Here is a 27,563-nt window from a genome sequence, read left to right on the forward strand (position 1 = left end):
TTCGTCCATGAGAATTTGAATGATGGTACGATTCCTTCGTGTGATGTAGAGGAAAGAGATAGCGGTTGTATCGTTTGAGCCCAATAATTACGCCGTTTAGGAAGATTGTGTGTGAGGTGGGGTCAAGTCAGTGATTAGAGGCCATAAGCCTTTTATCAAGCTGAGCACAAAAAAAACTCATGAATTTGCTCGACTCAATTATATCTACAACTATAATATACTTTCAAACTTTATTATTTATATAAAAGAAAAGGTATAGAATTTCCCCTCGATTTGGTTTCGTGAGCTAAAAATGGCCTAGTTGATAGGGCAAAGTATCAAGTCACTGATAACTATTATCTACTCAGGATAACCTCTTTAGTTATAGTATGCCAAACATTAACGACAACCTACTAAGGTATGAATTCTAGTTAACTAAATTATATATGTTTACATTGTATCAATTGAACTTTATGATGACCTATCAATTTACCAACAACTCATTAAGGTAAGCGAGGTTTTATTCAGGCTACTAATGGTCTATTTCCCAATTAATTATAAATTATTTGTTTAGATGTAATTTCATATAATTTGTTGACCGTAAGCCTCTACTATGTTGATTGACATTTGATCGGGATTCATTTTAGATTGATTATTATTAAATCAAACAGATTATTAATTTTCTAAATTAGGTTGTAGGGAAAAGATTCATGGCATCTTCTAAGACTTTCCCCACCCTAATGTTCATCGATAGGATAAAAATGGTCTCTCTTGATATTAAAATCGAAGATAGATCAGGCGCTATGAAGATACGTTTTAGAGGTCAATAAATGAATAACCTTGATCAAAGACTTGGACGATCCAGTATATCCCCTACATTAACCCAAATCTCACTATGACTAACCTAACCTAGACTAATCTAACCTAGCTAGTTAAGAGACTAGTTAATCTAATTATAATTAATTAATTATCCCTATTAAACATGTTATCTTATTTAAATAGTTTTAATTAATTTTAGAACTGATTGATTGAATCCCAAGTTGTCCTCTCTCTCTCCTCCAAGAACTTTTATTTTATCCAGTGAACGTACGCAGAGGAAGGTTCGATTTTAGGCAAAAAAGTGCCTGCGCGAAAAACTCGGTACAGATACTTTTTTGCCTAAAATCGAACCTTCCTCTGCGTACTCGATATAATAAAATTTCCTCCAAATATATTAATCGGTGGAATGAACTATCCTAAACTGATCACGAACAACTCGCCGCGTGGCAGGCATTTGGTCCTACTCTCTGGACCGAAGTGGAGGAGCTAAGGAGACAGCAGGAAAGCAAGCGTATATGATCCTAGCGAGGCGCCCGCGAAGTTACCGCCTCCGGCACAAATTCCCGATCCCGATATCTCAAATCTGTGCCCTAATGCATCTTTAGCCGCCGTCTCCATTGTTCGTGTTCTACGAATACTGTGAAGAAAGTCGATGGGGACTCTGCCGAGCTCTAACTTCATCAATTTGAGCTTCGGGTTCCGCCTTCTGCAGGGTGGTGGACGATTTAGGGGGGAGAGGAGGTGGGTTGTGAAGGAGAAGAAGTGGAGGAAGCTTTGCGTGCAGTGCGAGAAGAGGTCGCTGGAAATGTGGAGGGTTAGGAGGAGGCGGTGGTTTGATAAAGTTCGGTGCTTTTCGCTAAGCGATGGTGAAGGAGAGGAAGATAGGAGGTCGGGGCCCTCGAGTAGCTCTGGTGAAGAAGTGGAGCACAGGGGTGGTGGTAGTGATGATGATGTACGGTCCGAGAGGACACGTGCATCTGTTTCTCCGAGGGTTGGCTCTGTTCCTTATTTTCTTTTTCGCCCAGTGTTCGTTTTCTCACCAGGCATTTTCGTAATCTTTTTGTCTGTGTTTGAGTATTGGGAATTTAAGTGAAAAGGTGATGAAAAAAGTTGAAAAATTCAAATCAGCGGCTGTAAATTTATAATGAATTAACAAATGGTTTGAATTTCATTTCAGTTATTTTACTTTCCTTCAATCCGAACAAGTCCTTGTGGTTTTTGTGAATTGAATTTCCTTTTTAGAAACTCTCTTTTTTACTAAGTTTGATAGTGGCCTTGAAAAGGAAGCTGAATTTTCGTTTGCAATCAAAGCTGTCTTCTTTTTTCTTCATTTGCCTTTAAGAATCTGGTTCAGTCCTCTCTTTTTTTAGTGGGTCAAAATCTTGAATTACGCATTTGAGATAACTCTGCACGTATCAATAATCTTGTTCGTTATTAATAAAATTACCATCTGGTACGGTTCTGTAAAATGCATTGGCCATGTTAGTCAGGCTTTGGTGTTTTACACACTTTATGCTTTTTGTAACACCGGATGTAGGAATTAATAAACACCAAGGAACCTTAAAGAAAAATTGCAATAGATGATCCAGTTTGAGGAGCTTAGCGTGGTGTCCAGTAGTTTTAGATGAATTGGATCAATTGAATGTACTTGAGCTAAGGCGTCATATATTTGTGATTGGGGGTTTCTTCCAATCACAGCACCCAAGGTTAATTGAATGTCAATCCAAAGAATCACCACATGAATAATTCACCAGATAGCAATTCAAGATGTCTTTATTTGGGTCCTATTGAGCAGTTTAGTGCGGGACTGTGGAGATTTTTTTTTGAAAGACCAATGGGCCACCAACTCTCCCGCTATTTCAAAACAAAAGGTGCCATCAAGCTTTTTAGTGCAAGATAGGAATTTGTTCAATGCGAGTGGTCAGCCTTGTGATGATTGTTATGCGATTTAGCCATACAAACAAAGCGGATTAATTGAATTGCTATTTTGAAAAGGTTATAATGTATCCAATATGATGAAAAAAGGATGAATCACACACTGTTCGCCTCCAAAACCAAGTTTTCTTCCCTCCTCTGGTGCCATACAATTTGTTCCCCTGTTCCTTGCATATGCACTTCTCAAAGCCTCTTTAGATCCTTTATGTTTTAGAAGAGAGGTAAATGTGCACAATTTAATTGTTAAGTGGGATTTGGTTTGGATGGTCTTTTGGCTTTTCCGTTTTTATTCTATAGCTATAGATATGATAAAAAAAATTTTACCTTCATATCATGATTGCACGATCCTTTAAATTGAAATTGCAAGAAAGAAATTCAAAGTTACATTTCAAATTTAAAATTCAGAGCTACCTAACAATTATGAACTAAATTGTGAAAATAAAGAACTACTAAAAGCAATAAAAGTATTCAAATGCCTTGGAAATCTCCTCCATGCAAATAGCCATGTATTGGAAGATAAGATTTATTGAACAATTCAAGCTTTACTCCATAATTCAGCTCTATTTTTTTAGAAGCTTGTGCTATTTTGATTCATACTTTTGTGGGCAGCTCCTCCTTCATGGTCTTGCATGCTATAATTTATGAACAAAATGAATAATATTCATTTTATCCTCCGGAAGCTTTTGCACGTCTTCTTGAAACTTGTGGAAGCTTCTAGAATGTTTTGAAAGGTTTCAAAAGATTGTAGAAATTTTAGTTACATTCTCTTGAATCAATGAATTATTGGAATGTGAAGGTTACTTATTTTTTTGTAGCTTAAATTTACAATTAGCTATACGACCGGCTACATCAATAAGCTTAATTATACATTTCTTATAGAGCTTGTTAAGCTATGCCTTATGTTATATGATTATAAAAGTAAATGAATTATAAAGGACAAAATATGATACAAGAATGTATATTCCCTATTATTAGAACTTTGATACACAAAGTATTAAGCCATTTTATCATTAAGTGTTGAAAGACAAAGTTGAATATTTCTCTCATATTTATGATGGTTGTATGGAGATGCATTAGGAGCACAAAATGATGAGTTTCTTGATGTGAATATTTCTGTAAGATATGAATGAATGTTGTCATGTTGGCTACAATTAAGATTTGAATCTATATTTTTATTTATGTTTGTCTGTAGATGCTACTGATCTTTACAACTTGGCTATTTGCTCACTGAATTTATGCCTGCTTTGGTATTATGAAGAACTGAGACAAAAAAAAAAAATCAAACCAGACAACTTACCGTCTAAGTCAAAACTCTACATTAATAGACATATTGAAAAATCCTAATAATACTTTTGTTTTAATTGAATAAGAAGAGATTAAGAAAGTTGTGAAATGTGGAAATCATGTTGGGTCTGCAGTTATTTTGGTAAGTTTTTGCTAGATTGGGCTGACTCGAATGGTTTACCTTGGTATAGCTTGATTTGAATTGGTTGTCTTTAAGCCTTGGTAAACCCTAAATAAGACCTACCCATGATGAGGGACCCTATTTTGGTGGTTAGACAGTTGTTTCCAGGCCAGCTCTAGTGCCCACTAAATAGCACCTAATCTCCTCTATTATTGTTGATAACTATGATGCACCGACACTTCTCCTGAAAGAGGCGTGCAGTGTCCAACACTGTATCCGACATGACACTCGCCCGACACTCCTCCGACAAGTGTCAGACACACCGAAAACGTGTCCAATTAAAAAATATTAAATACAAATTGGACACATGTGTCCGACACGCGTATCTTAAATATTTAATAAAATTTTTTAAATATAATTTATTGTATTTGGCAGGATTTAAACTAAATTTCTTATTTCCTATCCACAACACCAAATCAACGTTCGCACATAATACCCAATCATCGAATATTCTTGTTGCGGATTAGAATATACGCGCCGATAGAATTAAAAAACTTCCGTCTCTGTGTTGTACGAATATCTAGCACACAAATAGAGGAGAAATATCAACACCGGGATTTTTACGTGGAAAACCCTGAAAGGGGAAAAACCACGGGGCCACGCCCAGTTGAAAGATTTCCAAAAGTTTTTACTTGAAATACAAGAAGCTAACTCGTTCGTAAAAGTTAGGACGATCAGATTACCATGAATCACTTCTGGATTGAAATCAAGTTACAATGTCGAGCAGAGTTCCAGCGTCGTTCAGAAGTCGGGCAGAATTCTGGCATCGTTTGGGTGTCGGGCAGAATTTCGGTGTTACTTTGGCGTCGAGCAGAACTCCGGCGTCGGGCAGAACTCTGGCGTCAGGTAGAACTCTGGCGTCACTTCGGCGTCGGGCAGAACTCCGGCGGTGGTCGAGGAGGAGTTATTCCCTCCTATCTTTCTCCTCTTCTTCTTCTCCTCTTCTTCTTGCTTCTAGTTTGGGTCTTCTCTAATGAGAAATGAAGGGTCTATTTATAGATATTCTGGAGTGGCATAGATTGTAAATAGGTGTGAGATCAGGGGTAAATAGAGAGTGGTCTAATGGACGGCCGATATTGAATCCTTTGATCGTGCACCGTTCGTCAGACATTTGAAGGTCTTAATGATGTCGGAATTCAGCGATCTTGGGCTCGTTGGATTCGTCTCGTCGAGCCGCTCGATTCGACTATAAGAACGTAATATTTGGAAACTGTTTGGTAACTCGAATTATGGTTTGAACTTTCCAATAACGCTTCAGGTGCTTGATTTGGACTCATTTGGGCTTGGATTGAGTCGAATTTGTTGTCGTTGAGTTCGTATTTTCGAGACGCTCAGTTTGACTGTAAGTTCGCTAAAATCGAAGTTCAGGTGATCTCGGAATTAATTTTTGAAGTTTCCGGCTCGATTTTGCCTCAAGATTCGTGCCCAATCAAGATAATTTTTTTGAGGATATATCAATTCTCATTTTCATTTCTTTTTTGCAGTGAAGGTATTTTCATCTCCTCTCTCGGTGACTGATAAATGGCATCGACGCCTAGCTCCCAACATCCTAATACTAATCATTTTAAGCACAAATTCTAGTTAAATGACTAATTATTTTTAAATTATTTTTAAAATTATACTTATTTAATTTTTATAAACTATTTTTTAAATATAAAAACTATAATACCGTGTCCAACCCGTGTCCGTGTCCTATATCTTCAATAGCTGACGTTTCCTGTGTCCTTGTCGTATCGTATCCGTGTCGCTGTGTCTGTGTCTGTGCATCATAGGTTGATAATAATTTGAGATATTTTGCTAAATGGAGGAAGTTTCCACATGAGTGTTATTGCTTCAAAAAATGTGGGAGGTATTAGGTTTGTCTTTCTTATGCCTCAAGGATTTTCCCTTGTCCAAGAGATGGTTACATGCCTTTCGTGTGCACGATTGTCATATATCATTGGCACTCGCCTATGATGTTTGAGAGGCTAATATCTCTTTGGGGGCCCAATTATTTTTGTAATTCTAAGATCTAGTAATCAATCATTGTGTCCAAAGTTGACCATTGGTGTCTCTTATGCCTCTCTAGGTGGGGCCATCGCTCAAGTTTCTCTATGATGACTACTAACACTCTTCGTCACCTCTATCAGGTAGCGACTGTGGCAAAATCCTCTCTATTGTTTACTACTTGCTCTATCACTCTACAATGACTTGACCATGAAAGGAGGATTGACTACACCCTTAATTGGGCTAGCTCAATCAATTTGAGATTCATCTAAACGCTTTGTCCATAAAGGCTTGGATCTATCCGTGATGATTTAGGTAAGGCTGAATAGTTTGAAACCTTAGGATGAGATGGAAATTTTTTTTTTTTCTTTCTGACAAGTCTTTCATTTTTTTTTCGATTAAATTCAATCATACTTGTTTAAATAATAATTGAATGATTTTGTGCAATGAAAAGGATTTAATTCAATTTCTTTGATGTTGTTAATATCTTCTTGGTTTTAGCTCCAGCTAAGCTTTGACCTTCAAGACTCCTAAATTTTGGCTTAGGAATCCTCATCAAGGATTTCTAGACTCCTAAATTTAAGCTTTGGAATCCTCATCAATTTGCTCCAATTAAGTTATGGTATTCGAGGAAAGGTTTCCTAAGATATTAAGGGTTGGGGAGCCTAACAAGTTTTTGCTTGATAGGGCTTTATTGTGGCCTAATTACATGTATAGGGAACAAAATGTCTCTGTGATTGACGTCATAGGGTTGTCTCTATTAAGCATAAGACTTATTGGTAACCCTAAACTACACCAAGGGTACGTATTCTAATTTACCTCTAATGTCATGAAGAAAGTTAATTTCACATGATAATAGTTTTGGATCAACATCTTCAACTACAACTTTTTTGATGTATAAAGCATTCATCACTATGCCACAAAGGAACATCTTATGAGCCATTTCATTTATTTTGTTTTTTGCGCTCTTATGGTCTAGAGTTAAAGATTAAAGAGAATCCATTCTTAAATATACTTTCTTGGTCTTGCCATATTAAATTCTATTTGACCTTCTAGCTGATAAACCCACCCAAGGCTGACTGATGTCTTTCTTTAGCTAATTATGAGTCCATATAAGTTGGCAACTCGTGTTTTCATATCCACTATCCAGTCCATGAAATGTGTTTGGACTGCAAGAATTATACGGCTAGTGTATTTTATTTCCTTCACTTCATCTTCTTTCTAAAGAATCCAACCATCAATTGTGAGTATAGTATCAACTGTGGCACAATAATTTACTTTATGTGGTTCACCAACCTAATTACTTTAGTATTTCATGGATTGTTTTTGGCCTTTACATTACAATCATTCTTGTCTTCTTGTACTAAATCAACATTATAATATTGTTCGTTTATGTTTTCTTGTTTCTGTTTGCAGCCACCTATCTCTTTAGAAGGACCGGTTTACAATAGCTTTCAGGTTGATTCATTCAAATTGATGGAACTCCTTGGGCCTGAAAAGGTAGATCCATCTGACGTGAAGCTAATAAAGGAAAATCTTTTTGGCTATTCAACTTTTTGGGTGACGAAGGAGGAGCCATTTGGTGATCTTAATGAAGGAATTCTTTTTCTTGGGAATCTGCGGGGAAATAGGGAACATGTTTTTGCTAAACTTCAACATAAGCTCCATGAAGTCGTAGGAGGCAAATATAATCTATTTATGGTGGAGGAACCCAATTCAGAAGGACCCGACCCAAGGGGCGGACCACGTGTAAGTTTTGGATTGCTGCGAAAAGAAGTTTCTGAACCAGGACCAACGTCTCTATGGCAATATGTTATTGCTCTCCTCCTATTTGTCCTTACAATTGGTTCTTGCGTAGAGCTTGGAATTGCATCTCAGGTATATGTTTTTTTTTTGTAGTATGTTATTCATGTTTGGTATTATGCATGGATTATCTATAATATGTATACATGATAAAATGTACTTGCAGATTAGCAGCCTTCCTCCAGTAGTGGTGAAGTACTTCACAGATCCAGATGCTATAGAACCACCTGATATGCAACTTTTATTCCCCTATGTGGAAACAGCTTTACCTCTGGCATACACTGTCTTAGCTGTTCAGCTAATACATGTAACATTCTTTGCATTAGAGTTTGCTAAGCACTTTGATATCTTTGATTTTTTTTTTTAGCTTGATTTGAGATAATATTCAATCATGATTCACTTTTGATTTTTTATGTAATCCTTTTTATGCAAAATGTAAGTGGAAGCTTCTCAAATTACTTTTATGTTGAAAAAGGGTATGTTACTCCATTATCATTTTGCATTGAGAAAAAGATGAAGAAATCGCTCTTTTTAAAATGAGTAGAAAATCTCATATATATTATGCATACATGCGGATATGTTATAATTTGAGTGATTTAGTACTTGAAGACCCTTGTATGCTACACAAATGTATACTTCTTAGTTCATTGACTCCATTTTCAAAATTCAAAGAATATCTTCTTTAGTCTGTTGATTTTTTTTTTTCGAAAGTTCTATGTTTACGGTTTAATCTTAGCTAAGGTTAGCTACATTTCATCTAATTTGTCCTAATTTGATTACTTTTAAAGTATTATTCCTTTATATGATACCTCACATGACAACCACATCTAGCTTTACACTACAAGGAAGCAAGCAGCAGAGAGGGATTGTGGGTGGTTGAGGATTAAAGGAGAGAGAAAGTATGGCATCCCATGGGGAGAGAATGAGGTGGAGAGCTTAATAAGGATTAAAAGAGAAAGCGAGATAGAAGGGATGGTGGTGGCTATTGATGCCTATTTTCCACACCAACTTTGGTCTGAGGTGGGTGAAGGGAGGGAGCGATATGTAGCCATCCCTTTCCCTAATGATGGGTGGTTAAAGAAGAATGAATAAGAGGTGGTTGTCTCCACCACTCCCCTTTACAGAGTATAAAAGGTATCCATGTGTGTGTGGGAAAGGGGGCGGTTGGGAGTTTGAGAGAAATGGAAAATGGGGGTGGGTGGCTCACCTCCAAATTTTCGGATTGTATGCAATATTAGAGGATGAGATATGAAAGATGAATAAAGTAGTGATGGAACCCTGCGATATACTGTAAAATGTGATGGTGCTAGAACAAGGGTATGTAGACAAGTGTTTTAATCTTTTCACTTTATACTGACAAGAATTGCAATGCTAGGGTTCCATATGGTATAATAACAAACCTCCATGACCTAAAGTGAAAAATGAAACTTATGGACCCATGTCCATGGATGGTAAACTGGGGGACTTTTTAGTACAACAACATCAAGCCTTTATCCCACTACGTGGGGTCGGCTACATGAATCCTTTTTCTCCATTGTGTCCTCTTAAAGGTCAAATTCTCGTTTAAATCTAATAAAGAAAGGTCATTCTTGATATTTTCTAACCAAGTCTTTTTAGGTCTGCCTCTACCTTTCTTAACATAAGTCAAATCTAATACCTCTACTCTCCTAACCAGGTCATTGGAAGGCCGCCGTTTTATGTGACCAAACCATCTAAGGCGACTCTCTCTAATCTTATCTTCTACTGGAGCTACTCCAACCTTTTCATGTATATGCTCATTTCGTATCCTATCTCTAAGGGTAAAGCCACTAATCCACCTGAGCATCCTCATCTCTACCACACTTAACTTAATATTATGCTTCTCTTTTAATGGGCAGAATTCAGCACCATAAAGCATTGCAGGCCTCACTACCATCTTATAGAATTTTCCCTTAAGTTTGTGGGGTAATTTTCTATCACACGACAAGCCCGATGCATTCCTCCACTTCAACCATTCAACTTGAATTATGCTGATAATATCCCCATCTATTTCACCATCACTCTGAACAATAGATCCTAATATTTCTGACAAGTAACTCACCAAAAATAAATATTTGGGCCAAAGTTAAAATTATTCTCGGCGAAGTAGATATTTCTGACAAGTAGGACACATTTTCTAGTCATATTACAAGCTGTCTTTGAATTGTCATGTATGCATTTTTATTCTAAATGCCTTCATTTTATGAGCATGTTAAAAATGGGAATTCAATGATGAAATATATAGGAGAATTATGCTGCATAAATTTAAAACACTTTCAGCAGCTCAAATACTTATTTAAACCATCAAGAATTTGTGAAGGTAAAATTTTAACTTATCCTTGTTAAGTATTAATGAAACTTAGATGAGATGACGTTTGGAATTTAATCAGTGCATACAATATGAAGCTTATGCATTTATTTCTTCTTTTTTTTATGGTTGAATCAGAACTCTGACCTCCCTTTTGGGTTGAAAGGCAAAACCACTTGATCAAGGCATTGGTGACCATGCAATCATTTCTTTTTATTCTTGATTATAGCATACACATTATTGCAGTACTGCATTCTAATCCTGAAATTCTCACAAAATAATTGCCATGAAGTGATTTTCTAGGTATATATTATTTTTCCCTATGAATTCATGATGACTTTTATCATTCCATGGTAATTTTCAATGTTGCTTCTTATTCTCTTACAACTTAGTTATTCTGCTAGGTTGATGCATCATTTCTTCCTACAGGAGATTGGTCATTTTGCGGTAGCATTTTCTAAAAAAGTGAAGTTGGGCATTCCTTTCTTCATTCCAAATATTACACTAGGTAGCTTTGGTGCAATCACCCAGGTAATCATCCGTACTTCCTATGTAAATGAAATGAGGATTGCTGGAAATATCAGCATTAAAAGTGTGAAATACAAATTTGAGTGCTGACTTATGTGAAACTTCGGCTTCGTTTGGACGGCTTTTTTATTGCTTCTTAAAACGGCTTTATTGTACAAAAATTAAAATTTTTATACTAGAAAGCGCTATAAGAAACAGTGAAAAAGCCGCCCCAAATGAAGCCTTCATGTTACATTTGTATGTTAAGTGCAGCTTCCTTGAGCTATTGGATGAATGTGTCATTGCGGATTGCATCTTGTTGACTTTAAAAGCTCTGTTTCATAATCTTGATATAGTTGATGGATGTGCCATTGTGAATTCTATCTAGTTGATTTTGAAAGTTCCATCTCAAAATACATTCTTGCTTAAGCAAGTTATCTGGGCTGTTATTTTGGCACTGTATCCTGGATGGACCGAGAATCCAGGCTTGGTTGTTGAACCAAGTAGGGTTTGTGCCTGATGAAGTGATTCTACCAGGCCCTAGCCATTATTGCTAATTTATATTCTTAATTATCCTCTAAACTATTTTCAAATAGTTCAATGGGGTGGTTTCTCATATAGAGCATGGACTAGAAAATATTATATTAGTGAAACGTATTTACTTTGTGCGTGTAATCAAGTTATATCTACCTTACTGGGTCGGTCTCACTTTATAAAGAGCAGTAATGCAAAGGTTCACCTATTTGATTTACATTTTTTACTTGATGTTTCAACGAACATGTTAATAACTCTACTACAGCATAGTGAAGCAATTCTTGAAGTATAAATTTTTCTTACGAATCAATATTAAATTAACCTTACTTTGGCTTTATATTTGACCAATGGAAAGCATGCATGCGGGAGCCTCATGAGAAAGAATATCTATTGCCCATTATTGCTTTATCTAAGGATGATTTTTTCGCTTGAAGTCTTCTTCTAGTAGGACATGATTGATAGGATTTTTCTACTTTATAAAGTACTTTCATTGAGAATATACCATGTTACTCAGGCCTTCATTGAATTTTGTGTAAGGGTTTTGAGCAGAGAACTAGCCATGCAAGGCTTATTTATTTTTCTGTAATTCCTTATGACTTGATTATTACATGTACATTTCAATATGTTATCATTTGCTACAATTCGAGAAGTGTGTTAAGTATTTTCATATTACTTTCTCAGACTGGAGCTTTATTTCTCATTGTTTATAATTCCTTTCATAGTTTAAATCTATTCTTCCTGATCGGAGGACAAAGGTTGACATTTCCATGGCTGGACCATTAGCTGGTGCTGCACTCTCCTTTTCAATGTTTTGTGTCGGCTTATTGCTTTCATCAAATCCAGCTGCTGCAGGTGATTTGGTTGAAGTTCCTAGCATGCTTTTCCAGGGATCGCTTCTCCTTGGACTAATTAGTCGAGCAACTCTTGGCCACACGTATGATTTTTCTTCTATATTCTTTCCTTTCTTATTTATTTAATTTGTTTTTCCTTTTCTTTTATTGCATATAATAGAGGGGTTCTCCTTATTCTCACATCTGCTATTGTGGCTAGTAGACCCATATTTCTACCAAACCAGCCTCTAGAACTTCCAAACTAACCTAATCAAACTGAACGTTGTATCAATATTGTCTAGCATGGTAATGGTGGCAGGACAGGTTTTCTGTTCTCGTTCCTGCCAAGTGTTGGGAATCAAATCTCATATCAATTAAGCGGTGCTGATTTGGAGAAATTATTCTATGCGGACGCCGAATGCCGTCCGCAGACCAACCAGAATGAGCCATGTCGGTACCTCAGCTCGGTATTGCTGATGTGACTCATTATGGTTGGTCTCCGGATATAAAACTGCGTTCGGCGTCCGCACAGAATAATTTCTTGTTGATTTGCTATCAACGTTTTCCTTTCTCCTTTAAAAGATTAATCATTTAAGGAAATTGCACGGCGGAGTTATTCGAATGACTTGAATTAGTTGTAATTTAAGGGGTGATAAAGTAGAAATAAAAATGTAGGGTGAAAGGACTAGGAAAAAGAGGGCAGTCTTTCACATGATTTTATGTTTTAATTTTTTATTTTCAACTGTTATTAAAGCAAGCAAATAAATGTATATTAATACATAAACAGGCAATATTGTTGATTCTGTTGCATATATGAGCTTGGGTGGAAGTTTCGTGATTGCAAGGTTATCCTTCAAAACCAATTTGGGAGTAATTTTAAGAAACATCCTTCTCCACAACAATTAATCAGCACCCAAAACCTTTGAATCAGGCTCGACCACTCTTCCCCATCTCCAATGCTATCTCAAATCCTACCCACATGAACCCAATAGAGCTTTCGCAACTTTCTTATGCTATATTATGGTTGGATTAAGTTGGTTTAACCCTTTTTATGAGGTGGTTATAGCATGAAAATTAATTTTGAAAAATGTCTAGGAAATTACAGTTATCCCCCCCCCCCCCTCTTTTTAAGATGTAAGCCATAGAATTTTGCCCATTTCACAATGATTGGTTTGAATGGTGCTTGCCTTGAATTTAAATTCAATCCTTATCCTACTCGGTTTAAAATCTAGTTATGTTCAGTCAAAACAAGAGATGCTATCTTCGAACTTGAACCCAGCCTGGAATGGTATTACTAGTTACTTCTCTCCTTTTATGTTATAATTTCACTTCTTGCATACTGTTTTTGCTACAAAGCATATTATAATTTTGTCCATCTTACATTTTATATTTCTTTACTGCATTTCACAAGCTAATGTTCGCTTTATGTTAGTGCTATTTTTTCTCATTTTTTTTATCGGAGAGTGGGTCTCAATGATTAGATTGCCGCATTGCTATTTGAAAGTCAAGGATTTAGATCCTAAAACAGCTTATGTACTATGGAAGTGGGTTAGACTACATATATCAATCCTCATCATGATCTAGAGTGATGGGATTCTTTGACACCCTTTATGCATAATTGCTATCCACACATATATTGCACAGCAAAACTGTCCACAAATCTGCATAAAGAGTGGTTAATCTCTTTTAGGCGCCTTTGCTCTCAGTGCACCCAGTATCAACTTTGTTAAAAGTTGATTTTGTAGCTTATGGACCATAGAACAGATATCTCTAATGATCTTGACACCCCTCATACTTCTGCTTTGAGCTTTGCTAGGCATTTACTATCTGTTATTTGATTAGAAACTCGAGCTTAGGGTTGTGCCCTTGGACATGTGCATGTATGTGCTTAATTTTTGCAAACAAATATGCATATTTATAGTTACATAGCAAACAAAAATATATATCTACGTGAATGATTTGTAATTAAAAAAATTATTTAATAAAATTAATAAATCACTTTCAACTTCATCTGGAATTGAATTTTTCTCAGACTTAGATTTCGTTTGGGATGGTTTTTTTACTGCTTCTTAAAGAAGCTTTTTAGTAAAAAAAAAATTAATTTTTAAACTAGAAAGTTGTTTTAATAAGTAATAAAAAATCCGTCCCAAATGAAACCTTAATTAGAGTTGAATTGAATTGTTCAATTTTGAGTTGACATTGGTTCACTCGAACTCAACCCAATATCACCCGTAGTCAAGTTTTAGATATATTTAAATGTTTATTCTCTGATCCGACATTTAATTACATAGGGAAGGATTTAGCTTCGCTGAGACCACCTGAATCAGATTGCCTTCAAGTAAATTAGCGAACATTGTATGCTACCGTGGTTTCAGCTGTTTCAGAAGATATCAATATTTTCATTTATTTTAACGATTCCAGCATTTGATTTTCTACGAGTTAATATTCCATGCTTGAGAAAAAACCCTTAATTTTCTTCTGCTTGACCGTTTTCATGATCACATTTCGATGAGCAGACAGGTTCTTACTTTATTAATATGTGCAGAGCCATGCATGCTGCCACTGTTTCGATCCACCCTCTTGTAATAGGTGGCTGGTACGTATCATTTCAAAAATTTTGTTGTGCATTTGAATATCTATTTAATTGGTCCATGTGCGTTCATTGCAGGTGTGGCTTAACCACTACTGCCTTCAATATGCTTCCTGTAGGGTGTCTTGATGGTGGAAGGGCAGTACAGGTACCCCTTACCTTTTTTTCACCGACTAAGAGCAGTAGCACTATAATCCTAAACCATAATAGCATATTAGCCGAGTATTTCTTAGATAAAAATCAATTATTTCGTTTCATTACCTTTCTTATTTTTGTCAAATGCATTTAAGGGGAGATTTTATATAGCTTCCGTTAAAAAACTCATTCTCTATTAAGATTGAGATTGCACCGAAATTGTGTTTGTTATCAGGGATAGTGCAATTGTTCGGTTAAGTATGATTATTAGTAAATGCTAGTCAAAGATTGGACATATGTGTTTCAACCAACTTGTTCTTACACTTGCCCACTAATGTAGAGGTCAATTGATATGGTGGTATTTGACATATTGTACATGTGGTCGAATAAAATTATTTAAAAACAACAAAGAGGTGGAAGCATAACTTGGGGACATCTGTTGTGACTTGCAAGCTTTATACCTTTATGAAATTCAAGCGCTAGTGTTTGGTGTGATATTTTTTGGGTGATCTAACATACGAATATAAATACGCACTTAAAAATTAAATATTTATTAAATAAAATAAAAATTATATTACAACCCATAAATAGAATGGAAAATAAATATGCAAATGCAACTAGACATCATAATTAATATATTGCTGCTACAAATGACCAATCAATGTGTTACAAAATGCGATGTTAGCAACTTTATCCCTGATTTTGTTTATAGCGAATGATGAATTCTTGAAATCGGATATTATCATCCATCACCATTTCAACCTCTAGAGGTGTCGCTTCTCTCGCAACTTCAACTAATATAATGAGATCATGTTTATCCTCTATTATCATGTTATGCAAAATTATGCAGGTAATTATTATGTAATGTAGCCCGTATTTTCTCCAAAAATGTACTAGTTCTGCCACAGTTGCAAAATGTGATCAGAGAGCTCCAAAGGCATGTTCTACGTCTTTTTTGTATGCTTCTTGTATAATCGTAAAATATGATTTTTTCAAACCACATGTTTCTTGAATAGTTTCATAATGGTGGATCATTTTGGATATATATTAGCAGTCGAATAATAACCCATATCATATTTTTTCCTTGTATGTATAATGAGCTGGATGAGCAATAGCTTAAGTGAGATTGGAGAATAGGTGGGATGACTCTAACATATTAATATAATTATTAGTACCTGACATATCGAAATAAACATGCAATGTTCAAAAATTATAATCTATTGCAGCTTCAAGAATAATATTAGGTGTTCCATTATAACCCATATATTGCTTGACCCACCCGACATGACAATTTTTTCACTTCAAATGCATACAATTTAAACTATCCAAAATTTCTAGAAAATCATGTTGTCGACCAATGTGAAGAAGCATAGCAACATTATTAATTGTTAGTGATATTAAATATTGCTCTAAAAATATCTTTATGATTGCTTGATAAAATATCTTCACGCTTTTAATTGTCGTTGACTCGCCTATTTTAGCATACTCGTATGTGGCATTTGTTGGTATTTCTATATGTCAACATCTTAAACATGACTATTACTTCTGAATGGGTGACAATTCAAGTATATCAGCACTATTTATTCATTGGTGGAAGAAGCTAGCATGAGCTTTAACTGCATCCACTATGCGAACGAACAACGATCGAGACATTCCATATTTCTGTTGAAATATGATATCATTGTATAATGGGTTGTCTGAAAAGTAATCATTGAACAATCAACAATTTGCACTCTTCTGATCACTATTGATGAAATCATGCCTTGTTACTGAGCCGTCTAAAAACACTTGGTTATTTTGTTGATTGAGAATGTATTGGATCATCTTATTATTATTTGTAATAACACGACATATCATTGATTCCTCTTCTTCAAGACTTTATAATTTGGATATTGTCTTCTTCATATGAGGAGAAAGATAAAAATGATAAATTTTTAAAATTTATATTCATTTTGTGAGATAAAAAAATTATATAAGAAGTATTTATTCACATGTAATATTAATCTAACTGCAAGCTATGGTCATAACAACATTACAATACTTATAATAAAAAATTTATCACGGGTTAAGAAGTGTGAGAATCTTATAGGAGAGAACTTATTGATTTATCAAAACCGTTCCAAATAGATAGAGAAGCATAAGAATTTTATAAGAGAAAGATCATTAATTTGTTAAATTTATTTAGGTCAAGTTGAGGAGCATGCAAATCTTATAAGAGAGATGTCGTTGCTTTGTTAAATCCTTTCAAAATAGGTCCAGAAGCATAATAATCTTATTAATAAACTTGTTATAAATAATGTCATTAATGTGTTATGTTTCTATCCCTGAATCGAGCATCTTTTTATCTTATCAACTACACATCTTTCATCATTAACTCATTGAAAAGAATGTATATCCGATCTTCTGCATATTCTCAATAGTGAGATAAACTCTTATGTCGAATTTATATGAGATTTCTGAAGACTCGATCGCGTGTATATATCAGTCATTTGATCATTTTTTGACATATGTGAATAGAGCCTATAATAATTATAGAGATCAGAATTGGAGATGCATTCGAAGAGATCTGTTTAGTCTCGTATTTGAATTGTTGCAAAAACGGCAAGAAAGATGCATGCTTGTATCTGAAAAATTGATATAGGCATCCCAGTGGTACTTCAAATGAAGATATTATGAGTATTAATATTTTTTCTTAATTTTTTTCTCTATATGACTATTTAATTAATTATAATTATTTATATCAATTTACAAATATATCAAGCCAATGTTTTGTTTATGCAAGGTGAAAAGTTAAAATCAGGTTAAAAGTTTGATCATGCGTGGAATATTAATAAGAATTTTGAAGAATTTTAATATATTAACTCTAGTGCTAGATAGGCATCTCGATGGTGGAGTTTCGAGTATGCATTTTTAGAGTCAGAAATCCACCCTTGAATATGCTAGAAAACCATCTCGTTGATTGTCTGCATTCTCTAAATTTAGATGACGATGAATACAATGTTGATGTCTCTCCATCTGAACGACCAATTGAGGTGAGGAAAGTCAAATTTAAAAAAAAAAATTGATAATCAAATATCAGTCTTCTTCAACACTTTGAAAGATAGAAATAAACAACTAATTGAGTAATTAAAAAAGACAAGTGTGCAGAGATAATATCACTAGGAGCTCCAAAGTAAGAATTATGTCTTAAAAGAACTCAAGTAAGAAAACAAAGTCTTGTTGCAAAACTTGAGTTCTATACAATATCCAACGCTCGCGTAAGGCACAAATTTTATAAAAGATGTTTGAATAATAACAAAATCAACAACTACCTCCTACATCTAACTCATTTAGACAATATTTCAATGATCTTAGAGGATCTGAGATCGATTTTCCAAATTATTAGATTATTAATATTAGTTATTTTTAGTTTCATTTATCATTATATATTTTTGTTGACATTGCTTGTTATATATTTTTATTTTCATTTATCATTTTGTTATTATATTGTTTAAATATTATGTATTTTTTATTATTCGATATCCTTTAAATTTATATTTAGATTTTACCTTAAGTTATATATTAATGTTATATTTTAAATATACTTTTGTATTTTAAATTATTTAAAATAAAAAACCTATTTTAATTTAATCACATAAAAATTAGAAAATTAATAACATAAGTTAAATTAATATATTTAGGCTCAAAATGTTAAAATTTAATAATTTTAGGATAATTTATAATTTAAAAACATATATATAAATTGGGTTTTTGAATAGTGTGACCCTAATATTGGCATCGCACTGTTGACAGCCGAGATAAAACACAAAATATGTTTGCATTTGTTTTTCGGTGGATGCTTGTAGGAGCTGCAAACGGACAAATTATGTTCGGTTGGAGTTGCCGTAACGGTTGTTTGCCCAAATATATAAATTAAAATAAAATTCATATACTTAATGATAAATGAAACTAAAAATAATAATACTGATAATCTAATAATTTGAAAGATCAATCTCGGATTCTCTACGATCATTAAAATATTGTTCACATGAGTTAGATGCAGGAAGTGGTTGTTAATCTTATTTATGTTCAAACCTCTTTTGTAAAATTCATGATTGCTTAGCTTGGACAAATACACGAATGTTGAGATCCTGTGTAGAACTCAAGTCCTGCAATAAGACTTTATTTTTTTCCTTGAATTCTTTCAATGCATAATTCTTATTTAAGAGTTCAAAGTTGTATTCTCTGTGCACTTTTTTTTCAATAAGTTATTTATTTTCATCTTCCAGAGTATTGATGAAGGCTGACATTGGTCATCAATTTTTCTTTTTAATTTGGTTTTTCATCTCAATAAATCATTCAGATAGAGAGCCACCAACATTATATCTATCATCATTTAAATTTGGAGAGAATGCAGACAATATTGAAGATGGTTATCTAACAGATTGAAGGGTGAGATTTTTTGACTATGATGATGCATACCTGAAACTTGACATTCGAGATGATTATCTAACATTATTCGAGGCGCTATCTTAAAATTTTTTAAAAATTTTTAATAATATTTCACACATGGTCAAACTTTTAACCTGATTTGAGTTTTTCATCTTCCCAAGTAACATTTTGATTTGATCTAGTTGCAAATCAAGATAAATAATTATAATCGATTAAATTATTGATGGAGATAACAATTTTAAATAAAAGATTAATAGTCACAATATCTTCATTTGATGCACAACTGGAATGTCTATTTTCAATTTGTCAGATGCATGCATCCATCTTCATTTTTATTTTCTCAATAGTATGAATACAAGATTGAACAAATATATTTGAACGCATATCCCAACTTTGATTTCTAGAATTATTGTTGACTTCTTTCACCCGTGTCTAAAAATGATCAGATGATTAATATATACCCGTGATCGGGTTTTGAGAAATCTTCATATAAATTTGGCATAAGAGCTTATTTTTCTCTTGAGAATATGCAAAATATCATATAAACATTCTTTTCAATGAGTTAATAATGATAAATGTATAGTTGATGAAGATAAGAATATTCTCAATTCATGGGTGAAAATATAACCCATGGATGATATTATTTATAATAATTTTATTGACAAGATTATCATGATTCTCTACCCGTTTTGATCGGATTTAATAAAACAATGATATCTCTCTTATAAGATTCTCACACTTGTCAACTCGATTTGAATGAATTTGACAAATCAATGATCTTTCTCTTTTAAGATTCTTATATTTCTCAATCCATTTTGAACGAATTTGATAAATCAATGACATCTCTCTTATAAGATTCTCACGTTTCTCAACCCATAATAAATTTTTAGTTATAAATATTATAATATTATCATGATCATATATTGCACTTAGATTTCTATCACATTTGAATAAATACTTCTTATCTAAATTTTTTTTTCTCATAAAATGAATATTAATTTTGGATATTTGTCTTCCCCTTCTTCCTCCTCAGATGAAAAAGACGATATTCAAATGATAAATAGTCTTGAAGAAGAGGAAGCACACAAATAATAAGTTGATGATCCAATACATTCCCAATCAACAAAACAATCAAGTATTTATAGGCGGCTCAATTTCAAGGCATGCTTTCATCAATCGTGATCGGAAGAGCACGGATCATCGACTGCTCAATGATTTCTTAGAGACCCCATTGTACAATGACGTTATGTTTTGATGGAGATATTGAATGTTTCAATCGTTGTTTATTTGTATGGTGGATGCAGTTACAGCTTATGACAACTATTTCCAGCAATGAATGGATCACACCGGTAGACTTGGATTGTCACATCTTCATAAAGTAATATTCATGTTTCATACATTAGCATATGAACTACCTGTAGATACCACAGACGAGTATGTTAAAATATGCGAGTCAATAACAATTGAAAATGTGAATAGATTTTGTCGAGCATTAGTGAAAATATTTTATGAGCAATATTTAAGAACACTAACAATTAATGATATTGTTAGGCTTCTCCACATTAGTTGACAATGTGATTTTCTATGAATGTTGGACAGTTTAGATTGCATGTATTATAAGTGAAAATATTATCATATGGGTGAGTCAGGCAATATATGGGTCATAGCGGAACACCTAGTATTATTCTTGAAGCAGTATCAAATTATGATCTTAGGATATGACATGCTTATTTTGGTATGCTAGATGTGTTGGAGTCTTCCCAGCTATTCTCCAATATCGCTTAAGGTAATGTTCCTTCTGCTCATTATGTCATTAAAGGAAAATAATAAAATATGAATTATTATTTGACTGATATATATCCAAAATAATCCATCATTACGTAAACAATTTAAGAGCAATGTGGTTCGAAGAAACTATATTTTGCAATAAAACAAAAAACATGTAGAAAAGACATAAAACATGCCTTTGGAGCTATTCAATCATGTTTCGCAATTGTAGCAGGATCGACACATTTTTGGAGAAAAAATGTGCTACATGACATAATGATTACATGCTTAATTTTGCATAGCATAATAATCGAGGATGAAAGCGATCTTAATGCACCAGTTGAAGTTGCGAGAAAAGCGTCACCTCTAGAGATCGAAATGATGGTAGATTATAATACCTTATTTCAAGAATTCATTGCTTGCCATAGACAAATCAAGTATAAAGATGCTTACATCGCACTTTAAAATGTATCGATTGATCATTTGTGGGAGTAATATACTGATTCTGATTTATAAATATATATGTATTTTTTAATTTCTATTTATGTTATAATGTAATTTTTATTTTATTTAATAAATATTTATTTGTGTAAGTGTATTTATATTTCAAATTAATTTATCGAGTAATATTTATTTTTGTTAAAAAAAATTATAAGTGGGTCTAATTCAAAAAATTAATAAATATAAGAGTATGGTGGAAAATAGAGATGAAAAAGAATATACACAACATATTCTTTTTTTGTGTTAGAAATGGAGTTCGATTGAATATGCATTACTATTTGATATGACTGTTACTTTATTTTGAAGTGGAAAATAATTTTTTTGATTGGGGAGCCCTAAGGGTTTTTGGCATGCAACATTATTCAATTGATTTAGAGATTTTAAATTAACTAATTGGCAGTTTTGAAGAGTTTAAAGATAAACTAGAATTAATTTAAACTTAAAATAAGATTGATTTTGTGTTAACCTAATTTGCTAATTTAGTTTGAGTAGTCTATAAATGGTGGTTTGAGGTATATGATACACAACTTTTGCTTGAATAAAGTTTCATTTATAATTTTCGATCTTGTGAGTTCAAGTTGGATGTGCTATTCTTTTGAGTGTGGTATAAATGCAACTACTTGATTTCAGGTAATTCATGTTTTTGTATTGCATAAAGCTTAGTGATGCAACATCAATTATGCACACAAGCCTATGACTAGATCATAGACTAGTGCACTACATCAAGATTGTTGATTATTATCATTATTTGCATTCACAAATTTCAAATCGTTGAACCTTGATTTATATGGTTAGCCCCTTCAATGGACTCTCAACTTGTACCTATTTTCAATGCCATTCCACCGTCTAAAACAGACATGATTGGCCCCCTTTCCTCATAAACGACCAACATGTGATGGAAAACAAGGGCGCTCTTTTTCTTTTTATGCTTGGTCGACCATTCTAGGAGAATCAAGGCAATCAAAATATAATTACTCTTTTTCATATTTTTTAGCATAGTTAATCCCCTCTTGACTTACTTTGAAATTTTACCCTCTTGACTTAATGTGAAATTTTATTTTCTTTTGGTCTATGTATGCATATGCAATGAACTCTCTAAGATAGAATAAATAGTTGAAGTTCACTCATGTATGGTTGCAAGTTAGTATTAGCTTGTGTCACATCTTACACTGCCCCCTATCAAACAACGTAGGGTGCAATTGAGGAAAATCATATGTTATAATTACACAGCAATTAATCACTCAATTTTCATAAAAGTAGTTCACATATCTCTGCTTAGGACTCATCTCATAATACAAATAAACATAGATTTTAAATTAATTTGAGTTTAATTAGCTTCCATATATTTATCCTTGCCCTTTCCTGTAATAATCAAAATAAAAATTTGATGAGCTATGATGTTCAAAAAGATATTCAATTCTAATGCAGTATTCTAAGTATATGAAACACAATATTTACATGTGTATCAACAAATGGAAGTAAGAATTATATGTGCTCATTTAAAAGGAAATATGCATAGTATGGAATCATCATGTCCACATGATTAGGTCTAGATTTACATCCCATTGGCATCTGAGGTTACACTGCCTCTATCGCTCGTTGGCTTCATATCATAACCCGTAGGCTCCTAAGGTTGCACAGTCTTTATCATCCGTAGGCTTCCGTAAGCTCCTGAGATCGCACAACCTCTATTACCTGTAGGCTTCATATCATAGTCTGTGAGCTTCATATTATACTGAGGTTGCACTACCTCTACTAGGTCACACTACCCATTAAGGTCGCATTGACCCCTTCACCTACCACCTAACATAATAAATTCTCAGGCTTTTCTGATCATTGTGTTTTCCCTTCCAAGTTGTGTGACACTTGTTTATATATAGAAACATGCATATGCAGACAATTTAATATGGCGATCAAGTGTATCAGTAGTGTATGAATCCTATGTTACGACTCATTGTATAATAAATGAAAGAATTGTACATAGAAGCATCATATAATAAAACAATTAATTTATACTAAAAATGCGTATCTTACCTCCTCGGCATGCAGACTCACCAATTTGGACACCTCGAACCCGCGTGCATGTGTAAGGTACCTTCATCAACTCGAATTATTAATTGAAAATCCTCACATCTATCATTAGACTCATACATTTAATTAAATTCCCAAACAATGTACCTTCCAATTTTTTACATTGCATACATGTCTATAGATACCCATTCATGTTACACTTCGATCGTCCTAATCATCTACTTAGCAATGTTAACTAGAATCATTACATACACAAATCCTACAAATACCTAGAGTCATTAAAGAAAATTCTTACCTTCAAGCACCAACTAACTTTCCCACTAAGTTTTTGTATCTCTTTTTACTTTGTCTTCTCTTCCTTCCTTGATTTCCTCTTCCTACTTAATTTCTTCTCCCTACTTCTTTGATTTCTTCTACCTACTTTCCCATCTTCCAAAATCCACCCTTACCAAACAGCTTCTTCACTCCCCATTTTAACCGACCAACCCAACACCTGCACTCAATCGAGCCCACCACCCGAGCAACTTGCGTCATTTGGCCAACTCCACAACCAGCTGCAGTTTCCGCAGTGGCTACAACCAGCTGTAGGTTTCGATTTGGTCTCCCCTCATCCGCTCCACCATAAAATCAATGACTCCCTCCTTAGCATGGCTCGGTTTAGGCAAAATTTGAATTAAAGGGCTTGAGGTAGGATCTTTACCCTATTGCCCTTCCATCCAAACATGTATGTAAGCCATCTGTCCCACTATCTACCCTTAGCTGCAGTAAAAAAAACATATTTGAACTGTAAAATCATTTCATTACTTATGAAAGGGATTTAATTTCCCATCTTTCTATCTTTCTCAAATTAACCTATAATTCTATATATAGAATTCCTCCAATCAACTACTAGAACACAATGCCATATTTATTGATAACTTTTGAGAAAGTTAAGATTTTTTTGTATAATTTAATTAAAAAAAAATTGTATTTTTATTTGAAAATTTTGGGTATTATAACTTGGTGGCTTGAACCTCAAGAATTTTAGTAAGGTCTTGTTACCTTTCTATGTTCCTTTACTGCTTTACTCCTTTTCTATTCTTTACATTCTGCCAAGACTTATTCTTAGTCTTAGCCGCCATCTATGTTCTCTTTTATAACCCTGAAGTAACCCTAATTACCTGATATCCATTGGGCATCACCTCTCACACAAAACCTAAAAATGAGCTCTCTGGTTCCCATTCCCATAGACCCTAATTCCTACCCTAACACGCCACAAAACTTTCCTCGACCTCTAGTCATATTGAAGACTCCTTACGTATAAGAATTTCATGTTGCGCTGGACTTCTAGCGAGCTTTGAGCTCTAGTATCCACCCACATTTCCATTGATGCTCTCATGTGGCAGAATCCTAAATCACGTTTGGCACCCTCACACAGTGTGTTTGCACTCCATACTCATTTTGGCTTCCTGATTCCGTTCCTGCTTTACTTTAGCTTATACTTGTACTGCTCATGACTCTCTCAAATTACATACTTTCTTTCGGCATTTCTTTTGTCAGGTTTTACTTTCCTCTCACGACATGTTAATTTATTTTCATCATGTCTTGTCTGATGTCGTCCTATTTCACTTCTCTATGTTCGGTTCATCCCTCAGTAGATACCCCATCTATGTCCTTTTGCTTGGATCCTCTCTTGCCCTCATCTCCAGCTCCTTCGATTGCATTGCATTGCATTGTGATGCTTTCCTTGTGGAATCTCTTACACCTAGGATATCTCCTACCTTAGAATCTCCTTCTTCATGTCTTCATGTTCTTTCGCTGAGAATATGCAGGGGATGGTGATCCTGGATCTCAGCCTTCTTCATCCACTCATTATACATATTCAACTAGATTCAATACCAACTCACTGCAAGTTACCCACTGCGTTTCATAGGAAATTTGCGCCATTTTTAATAATTATTGATTGTTTGGAAAAGTTATTGATTTTTTTACATGAAAGCATGCGACACTTCATATTAGTTGAATTAAAAAATTATAAACCTTTTTGATCTTCATCAGCCAACGTTCAATTCCTTCGAAAAAGAAAAAAATTTAGAAGAATGCTGTGTAAATTCTTTATGGTGATAATATGGGAGTTAAACATATTAAAACTTTTTCCATAGAATGTCCCCCTTAATCTGTTATAAGATTACTTGAAGACTGAAGTGCGTAAGTATTCATTTGGTTGCTTCAAGTTATTTTAACATCTGAACACCTGTAAAAAAAGTTAAATTCATCTTTTTGATTAAATGCGATTATAAATTAATATTGATTTTAAATCTACAAACCTTCTCAAAACATCCTCATATATAATATTTTCATTTTTCACATACAAAATGAGTAAAAATAATATCATCATTCTCTAAAGTATGATTTTTTTTTCTTTTTATCTACTAACAAGCAAACGAATCTAGGTGTAATTCTCTCATCCTAGTACTTATTTCTCTTTGCTGGTGCCAGGGAGCTTTTGGAAAGAATGTGCTGTTTGCTTTCGGCTTGGCAACATACCTGATGCTTGGACTAGGAGTGGTATACTTCTATATCTCTCATATACTCGCTGGATTTCTTGTGCATTTAGTCACTCAGGTTCCGTTAGCCTTCTACTTCATTTAAATTTGACTTCTCTTTTCCTCTTGAAGAGTATATAAGAGCATAAGACCCTCCTTGATTACAACAATCTTTGAGCCCTGAACTGGATGTACAGAAAACCACTCCATTATAAACTTTTATGCCCTTTTTATCTTGACCTCATTGGTGAAGTTTTCTTTTTGTGCATCTCAATTCTGTACGGTTAGAACAAGCAAAATGATCCCCTTACACTTTTTAAATGCGTCCATACATATTTTTCTTAGCGGAGAACGCAATCCTTTGAGCGTATAAGTCTCAACTTATTTTCCCTCTTCCCCGAGTCATCTCACTGGTCTGAAACTAATGAAAACTGGTCCTGGGAGTCTCGGTTTGCGGGCAATTTCGACCTTTCAAGCTGAGAAATGCCCTAGAGATTCTCCATCATTTGTTATATTTAGAAAACTAGCAAACAATGGCGAGAGAATCAGGGAATGATAGCGGGAGAGCTACCAAACCTCATCTCCAAAGCTTAAAGAATTGGTATTTCTCCACCTGTTTCCATGATAACAAAGGATTAAAAAGGTCAAGGATTTCAGAAGTTGACAGACTAATGCTTTGTTTGGAACGGTTTTCTTACTGTTTTCTGAAACAACTGTTTACTATAAAAATTTCTCATTCCAGAAACTTTTCTGCTTAAAATCTAATTTAAAAAACAGAAAGAAAATTATCCCAAACAAAGCCTAAATTAGATGCTAAGTCTTAAACTGAATTAGACACGCTTAAATAGCCTATGGACCCTTTAATTATTTACTTTGAATATAATATTTTTCTCATCTTTCTTAGCTTGGTGGACCATTATCACTTCCCTGGGGCCTGTATGTGCTAATATGCCAGGTATTTTGCCCCCAACAATGGCGTAATCATCCTTGAATGCTTATGAAAAAAGTCTAAAAATCTTATTTACTCATCTGTTCCACAGAGAACTCCAGAGAAGCCATGCCTAAATGATGTTACAGGGGTGGGAAAATTGAGGCAAACAGCTTTAATAGCAACTATTTCTCTTGTTGTTTTTACTCTTCTTCCAGTGTGGGATGAGCTTGCTGAGGAGTTAGGTATAGGCCTTACAACTGCATTTTGACTTAGTTTTGCTGAAATTTTGGCTTTATATGGAAACCCAATTTTGTATTGATTTTGATTGTATTGAACAAATAAGTTTTCATGCAATTATGCATCAATAAATGTTGACCTAATTGATCAAAGTATATTGTAATTGTCTTTCTTTGTAGATTTTGAGTTCATATTAGAAATCCATTTTGATGGTTGCAGTTGTTTGCAAAA

General features: G+C 34.1%; 1 protein-coding gene across 2 annotated transcripts; it reads left to right on the forward strand.

Annotated features, from left to right (window-relative positions):
• Nucleotides 1-1,219: 1,219 nt before the first annotated feature.
• LOC110098194 (probable zinc metalloprotease EGY1, chloroplastic) lies at nt 1,220-27,563 on the forward strand. 2 transcript variants are annotated; one of them, XM_020824936.2, is made up of 10 exons: nt 1,220-1,789; nt 7,601-8,062; nt 8,154-8,294; nt 10,743-10,844; nt 12,077-12,288; nt 14,730-14,780; nt 14,853-14,922; nt 26,118-26,186; nt 27,069-27,119; nt 27,205-27,563. In XM_020824936.2, the coding sequence occupies exons 1-10, from the start codon at nt 1,451-1,453 to the stop codon at nt 27,361-27,363; spliced, it is 1,656 nt and encodes a 551-aa protein (XP_020680595.1). In that variant the 5' UTR covers nt 1,220-1,450; the 3' UTR covers nt 27,364-27,563. The 2 variants fall into 2 exon arrangements, with proteins under 2 accessions (XP_020680595.1, XP_028556601.1); XM_028700768.1 differs by lacking the exons at nt 26,118-26,186; nt 27,069-27,119; nt 27,205-27,563 and adding an exon at nt 20,374-20,706.

Source organism: Dendrobium catenatum, unplaced genomic scaffold, assembly GCF_001605985.2.
Source record: "Dendrobium catenatum unplaced genomic scaffold, ASM160598v2 fragScaff_scaffold_1592, whole genome shotgun sequence".
Lineage (NCBI taxonomy): Eukaryota > Viridiplantae > Streptophyta > Magnoliopsida > Asparagales > Orchidaceae > Dendrobium > Dendrobium catenatum.